The 27,831-nt window shown below is 37.6% G+C and overlaps 1 protein-coding gene across 13 annotated transcripts in view; it reads left to right on the forward strand.

Annotated features, from left to right (window-relative positions):
• The window catches only part of LOC112640728 (transcription initiation factor TFIID subunit 13), a 92,653-nt gene that overhangs the window by 23,947 nt on the left and 40,875 nt on the right, over positions 1-27,831 (forward strand). For 6 of the 13 annotated variants that reach the window (XM_049111006.1, XM_049111007.1, XM_049111008.1 and 3 more), the window contains 3 exons: positions 16,555-16,595; positions 20,428-20,594; positions 23,287-23,370. In XM_049111006.1, coding sequence (XP_048966963.1) covers positions 16,555-16,595; positions 20,428-20,594; positions 23,287-23,370 — 292 coding nt within the window. Of the gene's footprint in view, positions 1-6,329; positions 6,417-6,832; positions 7,020-7,199; positions 7,473-14,235; positions 14,305-16,103; positions 16,190-16,554; positions 16,596-20,427; positions 20,595-23,286; positions 23,371-27,831 lie in introns of those variants that run through there. The other 7 variants (XM_049111013.1, XM_049111014.1, XM_049111012.1 and 4 more) reach the window with 5 other exon arrangements.

Genomic DNA, 27,831 nt, shown 5'->3' on the forward strand with positions numbered 1-27,831 from the left:
CAAGAAAGTAGATTTCAGTTCAGTATGAGGAAAGCAAAATTTTGGGGTGTCGGCGTGGCTCAGTTTAAGCATCCTACTCTTTTTTTTTTTTCTTTTTATAAGCATCCTACTCTTGATTTCAGCTCAGGTCATGATCTCTGGGTTGTGAAATGGAGCCCTGCATCAGACTGCACTGGTTGTGGGGCCTTCTTAAGATTCTCTTCCCCTCTGCCCTTCCCCACCTTAAAAAAAAAAAAGAAAAGCAAAATTTTTCTACTTGTGAAAAAATTATAGGAGTCGTCCTGTATTGTCTATTACTGAGTGATAAATGATAAGTTACGTTTTCCAAAACATAGTGGCTTAAAACAACAAATATTTATCTTACTGTTTCTGAGGGTCAGGAATCTGGGCATAGCCCTACTTAGTGCCTCTGATTGATTGATTGATTGATTTAAAAATATTTTATTTATTTATTCCTGAGAATACACAGAGGAGAGAGAGAGAGAGAGAGAGAGGCAGAGACACAGGCAGAGGGAGAAGCAGGCTCCACGCAGGGAGCCCGATGTGGGACTCCATCCCCAGACTCCAGGATCACGCCCTGGGCTGAAGGTGGCGCTAAACCGCTGAGCCACCCGGGCTGCCCAGCGCCTCTGATTTAGTCTCTCTTAAGGTTGCAGTCAAGCTGCTGAGAGGGGCTGTGGTCTCACCTGAAGATACAAATCAGGGATAAACTTCCAAGCTCAATAACTTGGGCCTCTGTTACTGTGGGCTGTTGGACTGAGGGTTTCCATTCTTTACTTTGCCACTTGGATGTTTCCACTCTTTACTTTGCCACTTGGATGTTTCCACAAGGTTGTCTCATGGAATGACTGCTGTCTTCCCCCAGAGTGAGCAGTCTGAGAGAACAGGGCACATGGGTACACTCTCAATATCATCAAATCTTGGAAGTGACATCTCAACATTTTTGCTATGCTTTTGTGTAGAAGTGAGTCACTTAAGTCCAGCCCATATTTAAGGGCCAGTGAGTAAAAAAGGTTGTAAACACTAGTAGGCTCGGTGACCATCTTAGAGACTCCCTTCCACAGGTGCCTTGTGAGAGGGGTATAAAAATTTTCTGTCATTGGAGGCATTTATGTACAGATTGGCAGACCAACTGTTAAAGGTAAGTATTTGGATATTCTGTACTAAATAGTAGGAGAATGGACTAATGTACCTTCCAACTCAATTCTGTGATAAATATATACAAGCTAAGGATGGAAAACTTTAATAGGTAATTATATAGTATATATTGTACTTTTTTCAGTAGTTAATGTAAAATTTTGGCTTTTTCAGTACATTTTCAACTTTTTGTGACTCTTGATACAGTACATTTCCCTATATGTTTCCAAATGTTGACCTATTGACTTAAATCCGTTTTTTATGTAGTTCAATTTTTTTTAAGGATTTTATTTATTTATTCATGAGAGGCAGAGACACAGGGAGAAGGAGAAGCAGGCTCCTCTCGAGGAACCCGATGTGGGACTCCATCCCAGAATTTTCTGGGATCACACTCCGAGCCAAAGCTCAACCGCTGAGCCACCCAGGCGTCCCTATGTAGTTCAATTTTTGAAGTATACACAAATACCTTAAGTTCTGCTTTTTCTCTTTGAAAATAATAAAGTATGTGTGGGAATAAACAAGGACATGAAGGACATTTTTAATCTGTTTTACAAAGACTTTTTATCTTGGTTTTAGTGTGCTAGAAAACTATATTGGAGGTTTCATTATATAATAAAAGATGAAATTGTGTTCTTAGAACATTCTTTTTAGGGATGCCTGGGTGGCTCAGCAATTGAGCTTCTTCCTTTGGCTCAGGGCGTGATCCCATGGTCCTGGGATCGAGTTCTGCATCGGGCTCCCTGCATGGAGCCTGCTTCTTCCTCTGTCTCTCTCTCTCTCTGTCTTTCATGAATAAATAAATAAAATCTTTAAGAAAAAAAGAGACCATCCCTTTTACCATAAAGGTAAAACAGAAAAAAATAAGGAATATTGTATGAAATTATATGAATATTTTACTTTGACCTTAGTTGATAAAGCGCTAATTTGTGCTTAGAGTTTAGAATTAATTTTTGTTATAAATATTATAAATATTAAGATTATAAACTTTCTATATTTCTGATTTACATCTTTATAGGTTGAAACTCTGCTTAGTAAAAAAAAAAAGTTTTTTTTGAAATTTGAATTTTCACCATGAGCTGCTATGATGATTTAAGGAATAAAAATATTTAAAAATCCTTTAATTCTTTTTTTTTATAGTTTTATTTTATTTTTTTAAATTTTTATTTATTTATGATAGAGAGAGAGAGAGAGGCAGAGACATAGGCAGAGGGAGAAGCAGGCTCCATGCACTGGGAGCCCGACATGGGATTCGATCCCGGGTCTCCAGGATCGCGCCCTGTGCCAAAGGCAGGCACTAAACCACTGCACCACCCAGGGATTCCAAAAATCCTTTAATTCTTTGTTATGATTAACACCTAAGCTTTTGGCTGCAAGTCAGGAGACCTGGAGTTCTTAGCTCTATCTAATGTCACATAAAAATTGTATATCAGGTGGTGGCACTGTTGCTCATTAGTAAGTGGGAATCCCATTTTGAATTGTTTTAAAGAATGGACTCATTTTGGTCTGTCCATTTGGTCTTGAGATCAGTGACACAATCTGTGAGTTTTCTGCCTAGAAGCTGTTTGTTTTGAGACCAGAGAACACAGCAAAGGTCTGGTAGGTCTTAAAGAAATCACCTGAACCATGTTCTAAGCCAGTAAGCTGTAAGTGTATTATTTAAGAATAAAAAAATCTCTACACATTTTGTTTTTCAGTCTAAAATTCTTATTGCCTTAGGGGTGTCTGGGTGGCTCAGTCGGTTAAGCATCCAACTCTTGATCCAACTCTTGATTTTGGCTCTGGTCATCATCTCAGGGTTGTGAGATTGAGCCCTGCTGGGTGTGGAGCCTGCTTAAGATTCCCTTTCCCTCTTCCCCTCTCCTTCTGCCCTATCACCCCTGCTGCCCACTCTCGTGCACGGGCACGTGCTCACTTGCTCTCTCTCAAAATAAATAAAATTCTTATGCCTTAATACTTTTGCTTTTAGTTCTCTAAAAATTATGTTTAGGGATCCCTGGGTGGCGCAGCGGTTTGGCGCCTGCCTTTGGCCCAGGGCGTGATCCTAGAGACCCGGGATCGAATCCCATGTCGGGCTCCTGGCATGGAGCCTGCTTCTCCCTCGGCCTGTGTCTCTGCCTCTCTCTCTCTCTCTCTGTGTGACTATCATAAATAAATAAAAACTTATTAAAAAAATTATGTTTAGTAGTAAAGCATTTGTTACAACACTGTTAAATTTATCTAGGTTTATCTAGATTTCCCTATATTTGGTGTGGTTTTCATAGGTACTTTAAAAACTGAAGTCCATTTTATTTTATATTTATTTATTTTTAAAAGATTTTATTTATTTATTCATGAGAGACACAGAGAGAGATTGGCAGAGACACAGGCAGAGGGAGAAGCAGGTTCCATGTAGGGAGCCTGATGTGGGACTCGATCCCGGGTCTCCAGGATCACGCCCTGGGCCAAAGGCGGCGCTAAACCGCTGAGCCACCGGAGTTGCCCCCATTTTATTCTTTAAAGATTTTATTTATTTATTCATGAGAGACACAAGGCAGAACATAGGCAGAACATAGGCTTCTCCTTGGGAAGCCCAGTGTGGGGTGAGACTCGATCCCCAGACCTGGGATCATGCCCTGAGCTGAAGGCAGATGCTCAACTACTGAGCCACCCAGGCATTCCAACTGAAGTCCATTTTTATTTTATTTTATTTTATTTTATTTTATTTTATTTATTTTATTTTATTTTATTTATTTTATTTTATTTTATTTTATTTTATTTTATTTATTTTATTTTTATTTATTTTATTTATTTTATTTTATTTATTATTTTATTTTATTATTTTATTTTATTTATTTTATTATTTTTTTATTTTATTATTTTATTTTATCTTATCTTATTTTAATTTTATTTTTTTAAGATTTATTTATTTATATATGATAGAGGCAGAGACACAGGCTGAGGGAGAAGCAGGCTCCATGCCGGGAGCCGATGCGGGACTCGATCCCGGGCCAAAGGCAGGTGCGAAACCACTGAGCCGCCCAGGAATCCCCCTGAAGTCCATTTTAAACTTGAAAATTAAACTCTGGAGTTCTTAGATCTCATTTTTTCTTCTTCTTCTTCTTCTTTTTTTTTTTTTCTTTTCCTTCCTTCGGGTTCCCTTCCCTGCTGTCAGTTTCAATATTGCTTTTTTGATGACAGTATTCATTTAGATAACATAATTTTAAACTTAAGTGGGGCTTATTAAATGAGTTAAGAAGTGTCTTTTATTAGACCTGGAGAGATTTTTTTAAGTTAAAAGTAATATCTAATTTTATTTTAGTTTCTTACACAGTTGGGCTAATACTTTTTGTCTTTCTAGCTAAAAGTATATGTTTAGAAATCTGGTTAGACTTATTAATGCAGACTTCTGTTTACCTAACCTATTGGAAGTCTATTTACCTACCCTATTAACATTGTTTAATAGAAAAATAATGTGAAAGATCATAAAACTAGGGTCCTCTTGGAATAATTTTTAAAAATTATTTCAGTACTATGAAGCTTTTTCATTTTGGCATATTTAGGTGACTCTTTCCATTTTCTTTCCTTGTCTTTGTAAGATATCTTTACTCTTCACTTGCTTGGGAATTAGTGTGATAGAGCAGAAAGCTTTAGAATCTCAGACTATGTTTCTAATCTTGCTCTAGGATTATGACCTTTGACTACTGTATTTCTTTTCTTTTCTACACTTTCTCCTTTTCTCTTTCTCTCTCTTTGCTTGTTCTCTCTGTATCTGTATTTCTATCTCTCTGTCAGCCAGAAATTCTAATTTTCATTGCTACAAAGCTTAGGATATGAATTGGGGGAAGGGGAGACAATTTCTTGTCTGGCTACCAAGATAAGGCAGCCCAGATGTTTAAGGAAAAAATGAAGAGTTCAAGTTGCTCAAATGTTCAAGGAACTAATGAAAAATTGATCTAAAGATTAGCCATATATATGATTAATATAATAAAGATAAATTACATATATAAATTATGTAAAATTGCCTTCCCTTTGTTTTGCTACCCTGCTAAATAGATGTCCTCTGGTACTTGTTAACGATTTCCTGGTTGGTGTCCACATGGATGCTGATATCAGAATAAATGTCTTTACACACTGTTGAAAGAAGTATTTAGCTGCTTATGAAATACATGTTTAGTCTTAATGTAAATACTGGGTTAAATTTTTTTTTAGTTTATTTAAGTAATCTCTACACCCAGTGTAGATGTAGATGTAGGGCTTGAACTCGCAACCCTGAGATCAAGGGTTGCATGCTCTTCTGATTCAGGTGCCCCAGATAGTGGGTTAATTTCTTAAATTTACAAAGCCAAGTGTCTTCATCTGTAAAATGGGGATGAAACTGCCTATCCCATAAGATTGTTATAAGGATCAATTAAACAATATAAGTAAAGATCTTAGAATAGTACCCAATAGTTTTTGCATTGTAAACATAGCAGTTAATCCTATCTTTGGAATCCTATTCTAGTTGTTACATTGATGTAGAAGAGAACCTTTGAGATCTAATCCTTTAATTTTTTCATAGTTTTTTTCTTTTTAAAATTAAAAATTGTATTCATACAAGAAATGTGTGTGAAAATATACAAGTAATGCACAAATATGTATTGTTTGTAAACCATTCTGATGTTACAAATGATAAAGAGTAAAAAAATCCCCCTTCAGGGATCCCTGGGTGGCGCAGCGGTTTGGCGCCTGCCTTTGGCCCAGGGCGCGATCCTGGAGACCCGGGATCGAATCCCACGTCGGGCTCCCGGTGCATGGAGCCTGCTTCTCCCTCTGCCTGTGTGTCTGCCTCTCTCTCTCTCACTGTGTGCCTATCATGAATAAATAAAAATTAAAAAAAAAAAATCCCCCTTCAATCCTTTTGCATTCCTAGCTTAATGCCTTGTATCCAATACCATTCCTGTCTTCAGAGGTAACCATTCTGAACAGTTTGATATGTATCCCACTAGACCTTTCTTTGTTATTTATTTAGACACAGAGATACTATGTCCTCCCTTTAAAAAAAATAAGTGGACCTATTTATATTCATTCAGCAAATATTTATTGATAGTTATATTGTTCTGTGATGTGCCTTTGCTTTGTGAGAATGCATTTGTATTCTGTATTAATGAATTTACCGTAATTTAACAATTCTATTGATGAGAGCTCAGTTCATTTCTAATTTTTCTCTATTACAGGCAGATCTTCAAGGAACATCATTGTATATGTATCTTTGTGTATATTTGCAAGTACTTTTTCAGGATAGGTTTCTAGAAGTGGAATTGGTGAGTCAGAGTATAAACATTTAAAATTTTTGTAGATAAAAATTCTATGCTTTCAGATTCTCTTTCAAAAAGTTTGTCCCAACTTACATTCTTAATATGTGAAAGGGCATTTACCCCCACTCTTGCCAGGTCTGGATATCAGGTCTTTTTTTGCAAAACTAGTAGGCCATAAATTATATCTTATTTTAATAACGCTAGTGACATTGAACATCTTATCATAAATTTATTGGTCTTTTTGTCGTTCTGTGAGCTGTCTGTAGTCTTTGCTCATTGTTCAACCAGAATTTTGGAGGCTATTGATTTGAAGATGCTATTTATATGTTCTCAGTGGTAATCACTTAACCTTTTATGTGTGTTATATTTATTCCTAGTTTGTCTTTTGTCCTTTTTTTTTTAAGATTTATTTATTTACTTGAGAGAGACAGAGAGTGGAAAGGGGTGGAAGGAGAGAGAGACAGAGAGAGAAAGAGAGAGAGAGAGAGAAAATCTCAAGCAGACTTCCTGCTGAGAGCGGAGTCCAATGCCCAGCATCAATCTCATGGCCGGAGACCATGACCTGAGCTGAAACCAAGAGTCAGACACTTAACTCACTATGCCACCAAGGTGCCCTTGTCTTTTGTTTTCTTTAACTTACTTATGGCAACTTCTATTAAAAATGGAAGGTTTATAGTTTACATTTTGCTAAATTTGACAGTTCTCTTTCTTTACATTTTCTGGGTTATGGGACTTAATTGTATAGTCTAAGTCAAAAATACTTTTTTTGTTTTGTTTTGTTTATCTTAGAAATTTTCAGTTCTTCAGCAATTAACTATATTTTTAAAATTCTTGTGGATTTGAATATGGAAAGAACACAACTACTTTAATCTCATAAAGATTGAAATATTTGAATCAAGGGGAGGAGCAAGATGGCGGAAGAGTAGGGTCCCCAAATCACCTGTCTCCACCAAACTACCTAGAAAACCTTCAAATTATCCTGAAAATCTATGAATTCGGCCTGAGATTTAAAGAGAGACCAGTTGGAATGCTACAGTGAGAAGAGTTCGCGCTTCTATCAAGGTAGGAAGACGGGGAAAAAGAAATAAAGAAACAAAGGCCTCCAAGGGGGAGGGGCCCCGTGAGGAGCTGGGCTGAGGCCGGGGCGAGTGTCCCCAGGACAGGAGAGCCCCGTCCCGGAGACGCAGGAGCTGCACCGACCTTCCCGGGCGGAAAGGGGCTCCCGGGGAGGTGGAGCAGGACCCAGGAGGGCGGGGATGCCCTCGGGCTCCCGGGGACACTAACAGCACCTGCGCCCCGGGAGAGTGCGCCGAGCTCCCTAAGGGCTGCAGCGCGCACGGCGGACCCGGCGGGACCCGGAGCAGCTGAAGGGGCTTGGGCGGCGGCTCCGCGGAGGGGGCTGCGCGGCCCCGGGAGCAGCTCGGAGGGGCTCGGGCAGAGGAAGAGGCTCCGTGCGGAGGGGGCTGCGCGGTTCCAGGAGCAGCTCGGAGGGACTTGGGCGGCGGCTCCGCGGAGGGGGCTGCGCGGCCCGGAGCGCGAATCCACCAGCGCAGGCTCCGGAGCACAGGGCGCTGGGACACAGCCCAGGATCCCGCCTCCCCCGGGACAGGCAGAGGCCGGGAGGGCCCAGGACAGCAAGGACGCTCCTGCCCCAGCTGAGCACATCAGCAGCCCCGCCCCGGAGCCTCCAGGCCCTGCAGACGGAGTTCCTGCCGGAGCTGAATCCAGGTTTCCAGAGCTGCCCCGCCACTGGGGCTGTTCCTCCTGCGGCCTCACGGGGTAAACAACCCCCACCGAGCCCTGCACCAGGCAGGGGCACAGCAGCTCCCCCAACTGCTAACACCTGAAAATCAGCACAACAGGCCCCTCCCCCAGAACACCAGCTAGACTGACAACTTCCAGGAGAAGCCAAGGGACTTAAAGTACACAGAATCAGAAGATACTCCCCGGTGGTTCTTTTTTTGTTTGTTTGTTTTTGTTTTTGTTTTTGTTTTTGTTTTTGTTTTGTTTTGCTTTTTGATTTGTTTCCTTCCCCCACCCCCTTTTTTTCTCCTTTCTTTTTCTTTCTCTTTTTCTTTTTCTTTTTTTTTTTTCATTTTTTTTTCTTTTTCTTCCCTTTTTTTTTCTTTTTTTTTCTCTTTCTCTTTTCTTTCCTTCTTTCTCTCCTCTCTTTTTCTCTTTTTCCCAATACAACTTGCTTTTGGCCACTCTGCACTGAGCAAAATGACTAGAAGGAAAACCTCACCTCAAAAGAAAGAATCAGAAACAGTCCTCTCTCCCACAGAGTTACAAAATCTGGATTACAATTCAATGTCAGAAAGCCAATTCAGAAGCACTATTATACAGCTACTGGTGGCTCTAGAAAAAAGTATAAAGGACTCAAGAGACTTCATGACTGCAGAATTTAGAGCTAATCAGGCAGAAATTAAAAATCAATTGAATGAGATGCAATCCAAACTAGAAGTCCTAACGACGAGGGTTAACGAGGTGGAAGAACGAGTGAGTGACCTAGAAGACAAGTTGATAGCAAAGAGGGAAACTGAGGAAAAAAGAGACAAACAATTAAAAGACCATGAAGATAGATTAAGGGAGATAAACGACAGCCTGAGGAAGAAAAACCTACGTTTAATTGGGGTTCCCGAGGGCGCCGAAAGGGACAGAGGGCCAGAATATGTATTTGAACAAATTCTAGCTGAAAACTTTCCTAATCTGGGAAGGGAAACAGGCATTCAGATCCAGGAAATAGAGAGATCCCCCCCTAAAATCAATAAAAACCGTTCAACACCTCGACATTTAATTGTGAAGCTTGCAAATTCCAAAGATAAGGAGAAGATCCTTAAAGCAGCAAGAGACAAGAAATCCCTGACTTTTATGGGGAGGAGTATTAGGGTAACAGCAGACCTCTCCACAGAGACCTGGCAGGCCAGAAAGGGCTGGCAGGATATATTCAGGGTCCTAAATGAGAAGAACATGCAGCCAAGAATACTTTATCCAGCAAGGCTCTCATTCAAAATGGAAGGAGAGATAAAGAGCTTCCAAGACAGGCAGCAACTAAAAGAATATGTGACCTCCAAACCAACTCTGCAAGAAATTTTAAGGGGGCCTCTTAAAATTCCCCTTTAAGAAGAAGTTCAGTGGAACAGTCCACAAAAACAAAGACTGAATAGATATCATGATGACACTAAACTCATATCTCTCAATAGTAACTCTGAATGTGAACGGGCTTAATGACCCCATCAAAAGGCGCAGGGTTTCAGACTGGATAAAAAAGCAGGACCCATCTATTTGCTGTCTACAAGAGACTCATTTTAGACAGAAGGACACCTACAGCCTGAAAATAAAAGGTTGGAGAACCATTTACCATTCGAATGGTCCTCAAAAGAAAGCAGGGGTAGCCATCCTTATATCAGATAAACTAAAATTTACCCCAAAGACTGTAGTGAGAGATGAAGAGGGACACTATATCATACTTAAAGGATCTATTCAACAAGAGGACTTAACAATCCTCAATATATATGCTCCGAATGTGGGAGCTGCCAAATATATAAATCAATTATTAAGCAAAGTGAAGAAATACTTAGATAATAATACACTTATACTTGGTGACTTCAATCTAGCTCTTTCTATACTCGATAGGTCTTCTAAGCAAAACATCTCCAAAGAAACGAGAGCTTTAAATGATACACTGGACCAGATGGATTTCACAGATATCTACAGAACTTTACATCCAAACTCAACTGAATACACATTCTTCTCAAGTGCACATGGAACTTTCTCCAGAATAGACCACATATTGGGTCACAAATCGGGTCTGAACCGATACCAAAAGATTGGGATTGTCCCCTGCATATTCTCGGACCATAATGCCTTGAAATTAGAACTAAATCACAACAAGAAGTTTGGAAGGACCTCAAACACATGGAGGTTAAGGACCATCCTGCTAAAAGATAAAAGGGTCAACCAGGAAATTAAGGAAGAATTAAAAAGATTCATGGAGGGATCCCTGGGTGGCACAGCGGTTTAGCGCCTGCCTTTGGCCCAGGGCGTGATACTGGAGACCCCGGATCGAATCCCACGTCGGGCTCCCAGTGCATGGAGCCTGCTTCTCCCTCTGCCTATGTCTCTGCCTCTCTCTCTGTGTGTGTGTGTGACTATCATAAATAAATAAAAATTAAAAAAAAAAAATAAAAAAATAAAAAGATTCATGGAAACTAATGAGAATGAAGATACAACTGTTCAAAATCTTTGGGATGCAGCAAAAGCAGTCCTAAGGGGGAAATACATCGCAATACAAGCATCCATTCAAAAACTGGAAAGAACTCAAATACAAAAGCTAACCTTACACATAAAGGAGCTAGAGAAAAAACAGCAAATAGATCCTACACCCAAGAGAAGAAGGGAGTTAATAAAGATTCGAGCAGAACTCAACGAAATCGAGACCAGAAGAACTGTGGAACAGATCAACAGAACCAGGAGTTGGTTCTTTGAAAGAATTAATAAGATAGATAAACCATTAGCCAGCCTTATTAAAAAGAAGAGAGAGAAGACTCAAATTAATAAAATCATGAATGAGAAAGGAGAGATCACTACCAACACCAAGGAAATACAAACGATTTTAAAAACATATTATGAACAGCTATACGCCAATAAATTAGGCAATCTAGAAGAAATGGACGCATTCCTGGAAAGCCACAAACTACCAAAACTGGAACAGGAAGAAATAGAAAACCTGAACAGGCCAATAACCAGGGAGGAAATTGAAGCAGTCATCAAAAACCTCCCAAGACACAAGAGTCCAGGGCCAGATGGCTTCCCAGGAGAATTTTATCAAACGTTTAAAGAAGAAATCATACCTATTCTCCTAAAGCTGTTTGGAAAGATAGAAAGAGATGGAGTACTTCCAAATTCGTTCTATGAAGCCAGCATCACCTTAATTCCAAAGCCAGACAAAGACCCCGCCAAAAAGGAGAATTACAGACCAATATCCCTGATGAACATGGATGCAAAAATTCTCAACAAGATACTGGCCAATAGGATCCAACAGTACATTAAGAAAATTATTCACCAAGACCAAGTAGGATTTATCCCTGGGACACAAGGCTGGTTCAACACCCGTAAAACAATCAATGTGATTCATCATATCAGCAAGAGAAAAACCAAGAACCATATGATCCTCTCATTGGATGCAGAGAAAGCATTTGACAAAATACAGCATCCATTCCTGATTAAAACTCTTCAGAGTGTAGGGATAGAGGGAACATTCCTCGACATCTTAAAAGCCATCTATGAAAAGCCCACAGCAAATATCATTCTCAATGGGGAAGCTCTGGGAGCCTTTCCCCTAAGATCAGGAACAAGACAGGGATGTCCACTCTCACCACTGCTATTCAACATAGTACTGGAAGTCCTAGCCTCAGCAATCAGACAACAAAAAGACATTAAAGGCATTCAAATTGGCAAAGAAGAAGTCAAACTCTCTCTCTTCGCCGATGACATGATACTCTACATAGAAAACCCAAAAGTCTCCACCCCAAGATTGCTAGAACTTATACAGCAATTCGGTAGCGTGGCAGGATACAAAATCAATGCCCAGAAGTCAGTGGCATTTCTATACACTAACAATGAGACTGAAGAAAGAGAAATTAAGGAGTCAATCCCATTTACAATTGCACCCAAAAGCATAAGATACCTAGGAATAAACCTCACCAAAGATGTAAAGGATCTATACCCTCAAAACTATAGAACACTTCTGAAAGAAATTGAGGAAGACACAAAGAGATGGAAAAATATTCCATGCTCATGGATTGGCAGAATTAATATTGTGAAAATGTCAATGTTACCCAGGGCAATATACACGTTTAATGCAATCCCTATCAAAATACCATGGACTTTCTTCAGAGAGTTAGAACAAATTATTTTAAGATTTGTGTGGAATCAGAAAAGACCCCGAATAGCCAGGGGAATTTTAAAAAAGAAAACCATATCTGGGGGCATCACAATGCCAGATTTCAGGTTGTACTACAAAGCTGTGGTCATCAAGACAGTGTGGTACTGGCACAAAAACAGACACATAGATCAGTGGAACAGAATAGAGAATCCAGAAGTGGACCCTGAACTTTATGGGCAACTAATATTCGATAAAGGAGGAAAGACTATCCATTGGAAGAAAGACAGTCTCTTCAATAAATGGTGCTGGGAAAATTGGACATCCACATGCAGAAGAATGAAACTAGACCACTCTCTTGCACCATACACAAAGATAAACTCAAAATGGATGAAAGATCTAAATGTGAGACAAGATTCCATCAAAATCCTAGAGAAGAACACAGGCAACACCCTTTTTGAACTCGGCCATAGTAACTTCTTGCAAGATACATCCACAAAGGCAAAAGAAACAAAAGCAAAAATGAACTATTGGGACTTCATCAAGATAAGAAGCTTTTGCACAGCAAAGGATACAGTCAACAAAACTCAAAGACAACCTACAGAATGGGAGAAGATATTTGCAAATGACATATCAGATAAAGGGCTAGTTTCCAAGATCTATAAAGAACTTATTAAACTCAACACCAAAGAAACAAACAATCCAATCATGAAATGGGCAAAAGACATGAACAGAAATCTCACAGAGGAAGACATAGACATGGCCAACATGCATATGAGAAAATGCTCTGCATCACTTGCCATCAGGGAAATACAAATCAAAACTACAATGAGATACCACCTCACACCAGTGAGAATGGGGAAAATTAACAAGGCAGGAAACAACAAATGTTGGAGAGGATGCGGAGAAAAGGGAACCCTCTTACACTGTTGGTGGGAATGTGAACTGGTGCAGCCACTCTGGAAAACTGTGTGGAGGTTCCTCAAACAGTTAAAAATATACCTGCCCTACGACCCAGCAATTGCACTGTTGGGGATTTACCCCAAAGATACAAATGCAATGAAACGCCGGGACACCTGCACCCCGATGTTTCTAGCAGCAATGGCCACTATAGCCAAACTGTGGAAGGAGCCTCGGTGTCCAACAAAAGATGAATGGATAAAGAAGATGTGGTTTATGTATACAATGGAATATTACTCAGCTATTAGAATTGACAAATACCCACCATTTGCTTCAACGTGGATGGAACTGGAGGGTATTATGCTGAGTGAAGTAAGCCAGTCGGAGAAGGACAAACATTATATGTTCTCATTCATTTGGGGAATATAAATAATAGTGAAAGGGAAAAGAAGGGAAGGGAGAAGAAATGTGTGGGAAATATCAGAAAGGGAGACAGAACGTAAAGACTGCTAACTCTGGGAAACGAACTAGGGGTGGTAGAAGGGGAGGAGGGCGGGGGGTGGGAGTGAATGGGTGACGGGCACTGGGTATTATTCTGTATGTTAGTAAATTGAACACCAATAAAAAAAAAAAAAAAAAAAAAAAGAAATATTTGAATCAGATCTGAGAAGAGGTCTTGTGTTATAAAAAAAATTACAAATCATTCTCAAATTTGTTCTTTATATTCATTATATTACTAATTCCTTCCAGTTACTTGCAATTAGAATTCTGAAGTAATTTGTAATGGGAAATTCATTACTTATGTTTCATATTATTATTTAAAATTTTTTTGAATAGGTGATATTTGTATATGGTACAAAAGTCAAAAGGTACAAAAGGGTATGTAGTGGAATGTCTTCCTCCTGTTCCTCTTCTTTAATTATCCAGTTTTCCTTTGATACAATCATCTTTATCAATTTTTTTGTCTTTTATCCCCCAGAGATATTTTATGCATATATACAACATATAGTTTATGGTAATTGAATTCTTTTCTTTTTATAGCTATATTAAGCTGTACCTGCTTTAGAGATAATTTGGTCTTTAGGCCAAAATTATTCACAGTTCCAGAAGGTAAATTAGAATAATTGATGAATAGAGAACAGCTGTCAACAGTAAGAAGGGCTACAGGCTACATTCGTGTTATAAACTTTAGCTGAGGGATCCCTGGGTGGCGCAGCGGTTTGGCGCCTGCCTTTGGCCCAGGGCGCGATCCTGGAGACCCGGGATCGAGTCCCACGTCGGGCTCCCGGTGCATGGAGCCTGCTTCTCCCTCTGCCTGTGTCTCAGCCTCTCTCCTCTCTCTGTGTGACTATCATAAATAAATAAAAATTAAAAAAAAAATTAAAAAAAAAACTTTAGCTGATAAGATAAAAAAAACTTTAGCTGATAAGATAAAAAAAAAACTTTAGCTGATAAGACATTACAGAGTTTTGCAGGTAGAAGGACTTTTGTTTGCATATATGATTTAAAACAAATCTATTTTCTCTTACTTACCTGGCCTTATAGATTAGAGACTTTAATTATCCCACACTTTATATTTCCCACTAAGAAATTTTGTTTTTGTTTTTCCCACTAAGAAAAATTATGTAGAATTCTTGTTATTGAAATATGACTTAAAGCAAGTCATAAAACTTGAAATAGTAGAAATTACCGAAATTAACCCTCTTGTTTTATATATGAAGAAATTGAGACCCATGGAGATTAAGTGACTTGCAACATCACATTTATAATTCCAAAGGCCAGACATTTATAGTTAACTGACCTGGTGGTAACATAAATTTTTAGAATGCTATTTTAAAAAGATAGCAAATTTATTTCTCTATTAAAAAGAATTTATTTATTTATTTATTTATTTAATTTTTATTTATTTATTTATTTGAGAGAGCACGGATGGCTGGAAGGAACAGAGGGAGAGGGAGAAGCAGACTCCCTGCTGAGCAGGGAGCCCCACTGGGGCTCAATCCTAGGACCCCGAGATCATGACCTGAGCCAAAGGCAGGCATTCTACTGACTGAGCCACCCAGGTGCCCCTATTTTTCCATTTTCTAAAAAAATTTTTATTTATTTATGATAGTCACAGAGAGAGAGAGAGAGAGAGAGAGAGGCAGAGACACAGGCAGAGGGAGAAGCAGGCTCCATGCACTGGGAGCCCAATGTGGGATTCGATCCCGGGTCTTCAGGATCGCGCCCTGGGCCAAAGGCAGGCGCCAAACCGCAGCGCCGCCTAGGGATCCCTCCATTTTTTTTTTTTAAAGGAAAAGGTGCAGTAGTCTTATGTTGCAGTTTGGTATTACATAACAAGGCTTCATAATACTTCAGTTCTTTATCTGCATTTTTGCCTGTAAACAGGAATGGTAAGACAGTGTTATTCATTGTTAGGCAATCTGTAGTACTTGGAAGATTAAAGAGAGTGGTTTTTATGGTATGGGATGGAGTTGGAGATTAATAGAGTCATTCTTAAGCATTCTTTTCTTGACTATAAAATTTATAAGGGCTGTACCTTGATTCCCTTAATTTTATACTTGTGAATCATTCTTAGCTTTGTGCATTTTTCTTCCTTCCTTATCTGTATTATAAGTGAGTAAAGGAACACTTTGAATGTTCCTTACTGCAAAGGAACATTTAAAACATAGTTATTTATATTTGATTAGAAAGCTACCACTGATATTTTTTCATGAAACTCTTTCCATATCTATGTATAGAAATATACATAGAAGTTAATATATTTCTGTTGACATTCTGCCTTTTTTTCTTGTTAACATTTTACCTTTAATCTTAGATTTTTTAAAAAAATTTTTATTTATTTGGCAGAGAGAGACCACAAGTAGGCAGAGTGGCAGGGAGAGGGAGAAGCAGGCTACCCGCTGAGCAGAGAGCCAGATGTGGGGCTCTATCCCAGGGTCCTGGGACCATTACCCGAGCCAAAGGCAGATGACTAACCAACTGAGCCACCCAGGTGCCCCATAATCTTAGATTTCTGAAAATAATTTTATTTCTTGCCCCTTAATATATTCTTCTAATGTTGTTTGAGATTAAGCTCAGTATGAGGATAGAGACCTCATCTGGAATTTAGTTTCTGTTGATATTATATTTTAAGTACTGAAATACTAACTATTTTCCAACTGGTATCCAGAAGTACTTATTATGGAGGAAAACTTATTTCCTTATTTTACCAAGTCCAGAGTTAGATATTAGTAAAAACTTACTTCTTAAAGGAAAATCCATAGAAATGTTTTTGTGAAATTTATAGGTAAATTTGTCATTTATTATGGAAATACTGACACCTCTAAAATTTTTTTTCATTTTGTTTTCTGTTTTCAGTGGAAAACACTTTATTCTTGGCCCTACAGAAATTCTGCCTGGTGAGTAATTGTTCGCATTTACCATGGGCTGGTGTGTTTACCTAAGCTATTGTCAGAGCTGACTTTGGCTAAATAGATTAAAGGGCCAGAGGTCTATCCTTTTATTTCTTTTTTTAAGATTTCATTTATTTCTTTTTTTTAAGATTTCATTTATTTATTTAAGAGAGAGAGTATACACACAAGCAGGGACAGGGGTAGAGGGAAAGGGAAAAGCAGTTTCTCACTCAGCAGGGAAGAAACAGGCCTAGATCTCAGGACCCTGGGATCATGATCTGAGCCAAAGGCAGATGTTTAACCAACTAAGCCACCCAGGAGCCCCCACTCCTTTCTTAAAGATTTACTTATTTATTTCAGAGAGTGGGAGTGGAAGCAGGAGAAGGGGCAGAGGGAGAGAATATCCAAGCAGGCTCCCACTGAGCATGGAGCCCAACTCGGGGCTGGATTCCCATGATCCATGAGATGAGGACCTGAGCCAAAACCGAGAGTTGACAATCTGCTGAGCCATCTAGGCTCGCCTCTCTCCTTTTGAGTGGCTTTTAGAATAGTAGGAAAGAAAATCATCTACTCTGTACATTTTTAGACATTTCTTCATTAATTCTTGCATCTTAAGTTAATTCAACTAACATTTATTGAACATTTAACATACTGTGCATCTCGTTTTAAAAGATAATTTTAGTCGTTTCTAAACTAGTTAATTCTTTTATATCTCCCATGAGGATGGGGGATGAAGCATTTATTACTGAATTCTACTTCTGAATTAGAGAAAAATGCTAGCTTTGTAGGGATTAACTGTTCAAGGGAATTTAAAATGTTTATGAATTATGTTTTTATATGTTATGTTATCTTTAAAACTTCTATTCATAATGTTCTTAATTTCTAAATTATATAGGTAGGATTTTGGGTACCTCTATAAATGTTTCAGTAATACAGGGTGGTTAAAAAAGAATAAGATACAGTCATTAAACATATATCTATGTTTGTTGTGTTTTGCTTTTTAAAGAATTTATTTATTTGAGAGAACACAAGAGGGGAAAAGGAGAGGGAGAAGCAGACTCCCTGCTGAGCGGGGAGCCTGATGTGGGTCTCGATCCCAGGACCCTAAGCTGAAGGCAGATGTTTAACTGACAGCCACCCAGGTGCCCCTTTATCTATGTTTTATATTATATCCAACAACAGTGAATCTTATAAAAAGTAAAATTCTAGGTTGGGTGGTTAAAATACTATACTTTTCTCCTAGGAATTTCAGAGTATAGATTTAACGCTTGTCTTTTTAAAAACCCTGACCAATTTAGGTTAATTAGAATACATTTCCTGTAGCTATTCAAACCTTAAATGTAAAGTCAGTGTAGAATATGTATTTGTAAGAATGTATTTCTTTTCTTAGGCTTTATTAATCAGAAATGATGTCAGCATTAAACTTGTAGTTATGATTTAAAGTGGGCCTGTTGCCATAGATTTATAGTAACTCAAGAGTTACTCCATATTAAGACTGAATATTGAATAAATGGAGGCAAAATATTCAGTATCATTGGGTATATTGAACAACACTAGAAAATTGCATCTCACTTCTGCACTAGGTTGTATGGTTAGTACATAGTTATGTAAGTGAAGTGCCCTTTAAGAACTTAAGAGATGGAGGGGGCAATTATTTTTCTGATAACTAAATTAGTAAAAGCCATTCTTATGTTAGTAAGAATTATATGAAGGTTTGGAAAATGCTAAAATCACTAATCATTGTGCTTTAGTTGTAATATCAGGGAAGCAGGTCTGAAATGTAATTAGAATTTACTGAGTAGAGGGGCACCTGGGCGGCTCAGTCAGTTGAGTGTCTGCCTTCCACTCAGGCCATGATTCCAGGGTCCTGGGACGGAGCCCCACGTCTGGTTCCATGCTCAGCAGGCTGTTTCTCACTCTGCTGCTCCCCCCTGCTTGTGCCCTCTTGCTCTGTCAAATAAATAAATAAATAAAATCTTCAAAAAAATTTACTGAGTAGAAATATCTTTCATGGTGTATCTTCTTCTGAACAAAGTCTATGAACAGGAGGACAGTTACCTCAGCAGAGAGCAAAGAGAAACTCAAAGCACGGGGAACTGGGGCAGCTGCTCTGCTGAGAGAGATTGGTGATTTGTTTGTTTCTTGAGGCAAGCACGTCCATATTGTTGGGGTGGATGTAGGAGATTAGCTTAGTCTAATGTCATTAAATATTTGAATCATGTAATTATCTCCCCATGTTTTCTGTCCCTTATTTACCCTACCACCTTCTCTACCTAAGAAAGAAAATGTCTTCATTTGATAGTATTCTAGTATGCTAGATATTTGCACTTATCATTATGAAGAAGTTAATTGACAAAATAATAAATTGGAAAAAAATTAATGTTTGCATACATATATGTATTTGTTTCTGTGACCTTGGTTAAAGTTGATACTGTGAGAAAGATGTACTTGCAGTCTGTTTGATCTGATAACGCATCTGCAGCTAATCTCCTTAGCATGGTAGTCTAGTCTTTTGTATTGCTCTGAGCCTTATCATTTGAAAATTGCAACAACGTAGGCCATTTAACTTGTGTGGCCTCATCTGTGAAATGACCTTCAGAATTACTCCTAGTTCTAAGTCTTTATGAGTTTATAACCTATGTGATCAGTTGTATCACTGCACACTTAAAGATAAAAGAAGAGCTTGTAGAGAGTTGAAATATCTTTGTTTCACATTTAGGTTGATAGTACCAATATGACTTAATGTTGCACTTTTTTTTAATTTTAACTTTTTTTAACGTTGCACTTTTTAACTAGCCTTGCTTTGTTTGGCTCCAAAGTACAAGGTATAAAGGGATAAAGGTATAAAAGGTATAAAAGGTATAAAGGTATAAAAAACATTTTACATGTTGCTGGTAGACTATAAGCTTCTTAAGGACAAAGCCAGTTTTTCCTAAGTATAGAACTGTGCCTGTCAAAGAAAAAAAGCAGTTAAGTGCATACTGAATGAGTGTATACTTAAGGAAAGGTAGTTAGAACAAAGCTAAACATGGTTTGGTTATTAGTGACTTTTTAAAATATTCTTTATTATGGCAAAATTTAAAAATATGTAAGAATAGGCAGAATAATATTGTCTCAGTCCATTTGGATTGCTGTAACATAATACTAGACTGGCTTATAAATAGCAGAAATTTATTGCTCACAGCTTTGGAAGCTGGAAATCTACAATCAGAGTGTTATCATGGTCAGGTTCTGATGAGAATTCTCTTTCTGGTTGCAGACTGCTGTCTTCTCATTGCATCCCTACAAGGTGGAAGGGTTGAGTTAGTTTTCTGGGGCCTCTTGAAAGACACTAACCCCACCAAGTCAGATCTAATCAGATCTAATCACTTCCCAAAGTCTTCACATCCTGATACCATCAGTTTGGAGATTAGGATTTCAATAGATTAATTTTGAGAGGACACAAATGTTCAGACCATAGCAAATATGTGAACTTCCATTTACCCATTACCTACTTCAATAGCCATGATTCTTGTTTCCTGTTTACCTCTTCCCAGTCTCCTCTTGTATTATTATGAAGCAAATCACAGACTTTATATCATTTAATCTGTATTATTCATTGTGTATCTCTCAAAGATAAAGACTTAAAAAAATTAACTAATTTTTAACTTAAAAAATTAACAAATAACCTTTATTATATCTTAAAGAATGACTGGTTTTGATAAATACTAAATTAATTTCACTTCAAAATACCTGTACTATTTCCAAGAAATCTCTTATGTGTAGTTCCAGACAGTTAATAACACTTAGAAATAAAACAGTAAGACTAATTTTTGTTTTTGTTTGGTTTAATATTTAGGCTATCAACATGACGGCGGAAGAAACAGTGAATGTAAAAGAGGTTGAAATCATTAAGCTAATTTTAGACTTCTTGAATTCAAAGAAGCTTCACATTAGTATGTTGGCCCTTGAGAAGGAAAGTGGAGTCATAAATGGCCTATTTTCAGATGATATGCTTTTTCTAAGGTATGATTTCATTAGTATTATGAGGTTTGTAGCTCTTTCAAAGAAGTATTACGTATTAATAAGGTAATATGTGTACTATGGGTAGGTACTTATAGTCATGAAAAGGCTATATAATTTTTAAAAATAATGTTTTTGTAATGGAACATTAACAAAATAATGTTTTATATAGAATGTTTTCAGTAGTAAGATCCAGGGGTCCATTAAAAAAATGGGAGTTACAATTCCATTATGGTTGTGGCATCATCACAAAAAATACTTGATTTCAAGAAACCAGAGACTCCAGAAAGATAAAGAAAATATTTCTGCAATACTGTTTTTTTGCCATAGAAGTGAATATAAACATATTCATTATACAAAATATATAAAAATAAGAAAAATCACCCACCACTTAGACACACTACATACTGATAATTTTCTGTGCATATTTTTTAAAAACCCAGCAATTCTGTTTCATTTATTTTTTTTTTCTTTTTTCTTTTTTTTTCTGTTTCATTTATAATTTAGTGTCCTTATTTTATTTTATTTATTTATTTATTTATTTATTTATTTATTTATTTATTTTAGTGTCCTTCTTTATCCATTAACATCATAAGGATTCTGTGTTATTACAAATTTATATTGTAAAAATTTTTAATTTAATTTTCTAAAGATTCCTCTATTTTTAGACAAGTTATTTCCAATTTATCTTAAATAAATGCTCTACTGAGTATGTTTTGTACATGTGACTTTTTCTGTATCTTGGATTATTTCCTTAGAACAAGATTCTTGGAATTGTAGAGCAAAAGGGAATTAACATATTTGCCAAAATGAGAGGCTAAATATATTCTAACTTGAATTGGATGGAAAAAGAAAAACGCAGATTTCCAGACAGAAAATTTATTCTCTGCTTATGTGATATTGAATATCTTTGGCAAAGAGTACAGATTCTTGGACATATGGCATTTTGTGTCATGAAAAGCCTTAAAAAATGAAGCATTCCTAAGTCATGAAAAAGGAACTTTAAAAAAACCCTTCAATATATTAAAGAGAATTTATTTAAATTCCTTGAACTTCCCTGTATTTGATGTTGTGAATGTCATTTAGCTCTGTGGAGCTTAGTTAATAATTGTCAGGAACCTATCATTCTTTTGGCCCTGTCTTTCAAGCATTGCTACTCCTGGAATTTAGCAGTGACTCTAAAATAATCCCCCCTCCAAGAACCTATTGAGTTTCTAGATGAAGTTTTACTGATATGAGGTGAAATGCAAAGAATTTTGGAATGGGGGGGCACCTGGGTAGCTCAGTGGTTGAGTGTCGGCCTTTGGCTCAGGTCATGATCCCTGGGTCCTGGGGTCAAGTCCCACATCGGGCTGTCTGTGGGGAGCCTGCTTCTCCCTCTGCCTGTGGCTCTCTGTCTCTCTCTCTGTGTCTCACATGAATGAATGAATAAAATCTTAAAAAAAATTTTTTTTTGAATAGCAAGTTACTTTTTTTTTATTTTTTAAAAGATTTTGTTTATTCATGAGAGACAGAGAGAGAGAGAGAGAGAGGCAGAGACATGTGCAGAGGGAAAGGGAGAAGCAGGCTCTCTCTAGGGAGCCCGATGTGGGACTTGATCCCAGAACTCTGGGATCATGAACTGAGCCAAAGGCAGATGCTCAACCACTGAGCCACCCAGGTACCCCAGAACAAGTACATTTTTAAACTAAACGTATTTATCTTAAAGGACTAGCCTTTGAAATTATGTCTTCCTACTTTTTAAATATTAAAATACCTCTTTATAAAATTATTATATATAGCATGATTGCTTTTTATTAATATTCCTTATTTGCAGACTCAAAAGTTGACAATCTGATATAGATCTTCCTGCCCATCCCTTTTAAAATTTTACTGTTCTAAAAATCCTAAAGTAGGGAAATTGCTATTATAAAAGGGCAGCAATAAGAATGTTTTATAGCTTTTGGAAGTCCCTATAGACCACCAAAGTAGGATGAAATCTGATCTTATTCCTTGCTGTTTTTATTTTTTATTTTTTTTCCTTGCTGTTTTTATTTTCAGAGTATAAGTTTGAGTGTAAAATGCCTCGAAGATGTAGAAATCAAAATTTAGAGCAGGATTTCTCAGCCTCAGCATTTAGTAACATTTTGGGCTGGATAATTCTTTGTTTTGTGGAGGTGTGTGGGTTGTCCTGTCATTTGTAGCATGTTTAGCAGCATCTCTGACCTATACCAAGTTAATGCCAGTAGCACCCCTAATTGTGACAACCCAAAATGTCTCCAAACATTACCAGATATCTTGCGGGCAAATTGACCCAATTAAGAACCACTGATTTGGTGAGTCTGGAACATACCCACACACTGGCCCCTAAAAAATATGAAAGAGCTTTAAAACTGTAAGATAAATAGGAAAATAAACTTTTAGACTTAGCCCAGTGTTTTTATATAGGTGAAAACACAGGTGTATTAGAATGAGAAGTGGTTGCAGAGCACAAATTCTTCTCATATAGGACATGTAGTTACAAATGTTATGAAAAATTTATTTAATTATGTTTGAGGAACCAAATACAATGTTAACCTCATTACAGATTTCATACTGAAGTTTTTGTTTCATTTTGTTTTTTTCAGACTGAAGTTTAACGCTATCATATTTATTCTGCTTTTAATTAGTATAACCCAAATTTGATAACATGCATGGGTTTTTTTTCTTTATATAGGCAGCTAATCCTTGATGGTCAGTGGGATGAAGTTCTTCAGTTCATTCAGCCTCTAGAATGTATGGAAAAATTTGACAAAAAAAGGTAAGATTTCTTCTGGAGTTTTTAATGTCTTATCATTGGTAGAAGCTTAGCAGAACAAAACAATAAACAAAAATGTAAAAATAAGGCTGTGTTTTTAAACTTTCCTACTTAGCTTTCCTAGAAAATAGTATACTCAATCCAATTGAGTTGGAGTACTTCTAGAGGACAAGTTGCATGTACTTCAGTTGGTTGAAAATCTGATACATAAACCTACCTGTTTTGGTAGTGTCTATACAAAAAGCCACAAGGGCCGTATCTGAAACAGTTGTTACCTCATAATAGTATGAAGTTTTTTTGTTTTTTTGTTTTTTAAGATTTTTATTTATTCATGAGAGATACAGAGAGGCAGAGACACAGGCAGAAGGAGAAGCAGGCTCCATGTAGGGAACCCGATGTGAGACTTGATCCGGGAACTCCGGGATCACTCCCTGAGCCAAAGGCAGACGCTCAACTGCTGAGCCACCCAGGTATCCCTAGTATAAAGATTTTAAAGATGTCATTCCAGGGCAGCCCTGGTGGCGCAGCGGTTTAGCGCCGCCTGCAGCCCAGGGCGTGATCCTGGAGACCCGGGATCGAGTCCCACATCAGGCTCTCTGTGTGGTGCCTGCTTCTCCCTCTGCCTGTGTCTCTGCCTCACTCTCTCTCTCTCTCTCTGTCTCTATGAATAAATAAGATAAAATCTTTAAAAAAAAAAAGATGTCATTCCAAAAAAAAAAAAATGTCATTCCATTGTCTCCTGGCTTCCATTATTTCTGATGAATACTTAGCTGTGTTTGTTTGACAGCTGATGTATGACATACCTGATTATCTTGTATGTTTCCTTTTCCTTTTTCTTTTTTTCTTGACTGCCTTCAAGATTTTTCTTTTTTTCTTTTTTTAAATATTTTATTTATTTATTTATTCATGAGTGACACAGAGAGAGGCAGACAGAGGCAGAGAGAGAAGCAGGCTCCATGCAGGGAACCTGATGCGGGCGGGACTCGATCGATCCCTGGACTCTAGGATCATGCCCTGGGCCGAAGCAGGGCCACCCAGGGATCCCCTATTCCTTTTTCTAAATTGAGATATATTTAACATACAAATAACATTATATCGGCTTTAGTTGTACAATATAGTAATTGCATATTTGTATATATTGTGAAATCATTACAGTAAGTCTAGTTAACATTCATCCCTATACATAGTTACAAAAATTTTTCTTTCTTGTGAGCAAGATTTCTAAGATCTCTCTTAGCAACTTTAATATGTGCAATACAGGGACACCTGGGTGGCTTAGCGATTGAGCATCTGCCTTTGGCTTAGGGTGTGATCTTAGGGTCTGGGATCGAGTCCTGCATCAGACTCCCTGCGAGGAGCCTACTTCTCTCTCTGCCTATGATTCTGTCTCTCTGTGTCACTCATGAATAAATAAATAAAATCTTTTTAAAAATATGCAATACAATATTATTAATTATAGTCACCAGGCTGTATGTTACATCCCTGTGACTTACTTTATAATTGGAAGTTTGTACCTTTGGCTCCACTTTACCTGTTCTGCCCACCCTTCCCACTCCTGACTCTGGCAACAAGATTTTATCATTGGCTTTGAGCAGTTTGATTATGATGTACTTACATGTAGTTTCTGTTATTTTTCCTGCTTAGGGTTTGCTGAACTTTTTGAATCTTTAAGTTTATATTTTTCATCAAATTTGGCCATTACTTCTTTAAATATTTTTTCTGCTCTTTTTCTTTCTGGGACTCTATACAGTATTAGATGATGATATTGTCCCACAGGACTGAGGCTCTGTTAAGTTTTTAAAAACTTTTTTTTCTGTGTATTCTTCAGTCTGGATTATTTCTACTGATTTACCTTCAGTGTTCATCAGCACCTTTTTCTGCTATTAGCAGTCTGCTCATAAACAGTGAATTTTTCATTTCAGATAATTGTACCTTTCAGTTTCAGAATTTACCTTATAATTTTTCTGCTATTTCCATCTGTTTACTTGTTGTTACTATATTTACCTTTAAGGCCTTGAACATATTTATGGTAGGTAATGTTTGCTAGTAATCTTTGTCTGCTAATTCCAACTTCTAAGTCATTTTAGGCTCAATTTCTATTGATTTGCCTTTATCTTATCTATGAGTCACTTAAAAAATATATTTAGTCATTTTAAAAATGTATTCTGCACATTGTGGATTCATTGCTGGGACTCTGGATTCTGTTATCTTCCTTTGAAAAGTGTTGATTTTTATTCATACAGATAGTTAACTTGATTACACTCTCACTTAGTGTATGCCAGCTGAGATCTTTGTTCAGTTAATTAGCCTTCCATCTGTTGCTTTCTTTGGGCTCCTTGGAGTCTCCCTTACGTCTTCTCAGTTTGAGGGACAGCCAAAGATTTGGACTGAGTTTTTATAGTGGATTTTTGTGCATTTTTCATTATGGCTTCCTTCTTTTTTGGCTGTCTCCTTGCTTTTCAGTTACTCTTGCAGCACCAACTTGTTCGCTGACTTTTCAAGAAAGTGAAACTGCAACTTTGTACTTGAGTTTTAGCTCATACTGTGTTGACTGGAGAGTGTCCCCAGCTGGAGAGCCTTATACCCTTGAATCTCACCTCAAAGTTTCTTTTTTTTTTTTTTCAAGGATAGACTTCCCTCTAATTGTGCCAGCTTTTTGTTGTTTTTCATTGCTTTCAAATACTTATTTTTTAAAAACTTTTTTTTAAAAAAGATTTATTTATTTATTCATTCAGAGAGAGCGAAGAGAGAGGCAGAGACACAGGCAGAGGGAGAAGCAGGCTCCATGCAGGGAGCCCGATGTGGGACTCGATCCTGGGTCTCCAGGATCACACCCCGGGCTGCAGGCGGCGCTAAACCGCTGCGCCACCAGGGCTACCCCTTAAAAACTTTATCTAGAGTTTATCATTGTTATCTGCAGAAAGGTTAGCCAGATACAAGTTATTCGACCATTAATGGAAGTACAGCCTTATATTGTTTTTTGATCCTCCATTCATACCACTAGTTCTATATGATACCTGTTTGCTTTTGTATATTGTTCATTCATCTGGAATAGTATTCCTTTCATTGTCTCCTGCCTTTACATTGCACATTCCTGGTCATCTTCCAAGAGTCAGCTCTTACAAGATTTTCCTTATACTTCCCATCTCTTCTAATAGAATTGGTTTCACACTCCTTTGAGACCTTGCTGAAACAGTATACATATTGCATACAATTTATTAGATGACCCTCTTTTTGAAGGCAAGGATTTTGTTTTATTGGACACATATTTGCTACCATAACAGTGGTTAAAGGAATGACTGAAGGTTCATTATTATTTTCTTTTCAGTCCTTAGAAATAATTTTTCTTTAAGGTGCTTAAGGCATCCAACATTTGTCAATTCTTGGACAAGTCAAGTAGACTCTTCTCCCTGAAAAATCTCTGTTAAAAAGTTTTAAAGTTTAAAGGTTCCTGGGTGGTTCAGTTGGTCAAGCATCCAGCTCTTGATCTCAGCTCAGGTCTTGATCTCAAGGTTGTGAGTTCAAGCCTTATGTTGGGCTCTGTGCTGGGCATGGAACCTACTTGCAAAAAAAGTTTTAAAGTTTATGGATTATTTTATGACTTTTCAGAAATGTTGTTCATTTCTTATGATCTTTTAGTTGGCTTTTTATTAGACCGTTCTCATCTTTGAAAAGAATAAAGACATGTTTTGAATAAAATGCAAAGTAATAAAACCTAATAAACAAAACATTTTGAATGTAAAGGACTTTGATATCATATTAAATGATATTTGATATCTTCCATAAAACTTGATTCTTGTTCAGAATTAATATTGGAAGTAGAAATCTCCTTTCCTTTAAGTATTAAGTTGTATTTACTACTGAAATTATTTTGCTTTTATTTATTTATTTTTTAAAAGATTTTATTTATTCATGAGAGACAGAGAGAGAGAGAGAGAGAGAGGCAGAGATACAGGACAGAGGGAAAAGCAGGCTTCATGCAAGGTAGCCTGATGTGGGACTCGATCCCAGATTTCGAGGATCATGCCCTGGGCTGAAGGTGGCGCTAAACTGCTTGAGCCACCCAGGCTGCTCTATTTTTTTTTTAAATAAATTTATTTTTTATTGGTGTTCAATTTGTCAACATACAGAATAACACCCAGTGCTCATCTCATCAAGTCCCCACCTCCTGCCCGCCACCCAGTCACCCCCGCCCCCCACCCACCTCCCCTTCCACCACCCCTAGTTCGTTTTTAAAGATTATATTTATTTATTCATGAGAGACACAGAGAGAGGCAGAGACATAGGCAGAGGGAGAAGCAGGCTCCCTATGGGGAGCCTGATGTGGGACTTGATCCCGGGACCCTGAGATCATGCTCTAAGCCACCCAGGTGCCCCACTACAGAAATTATTTTAATTGTGGCTTCAATGTGGTAAGTTTTCAAGAATATATATATATTTTAAAGATTTTATTTATTCATGGAG

This window comes from Canis lupus, chromosome 6, assembly GCF_003254725.2.
Source record: "Canis lupus dingo isolate Sandy chromosome 6, ASM325472v2, whole genome shotgun sequence".
Lineage (NCBI taxonomy): Eukaryota > Metazoa > Chordata > Mammalia > Carnivora > Canidae > Canis > Canis lupus.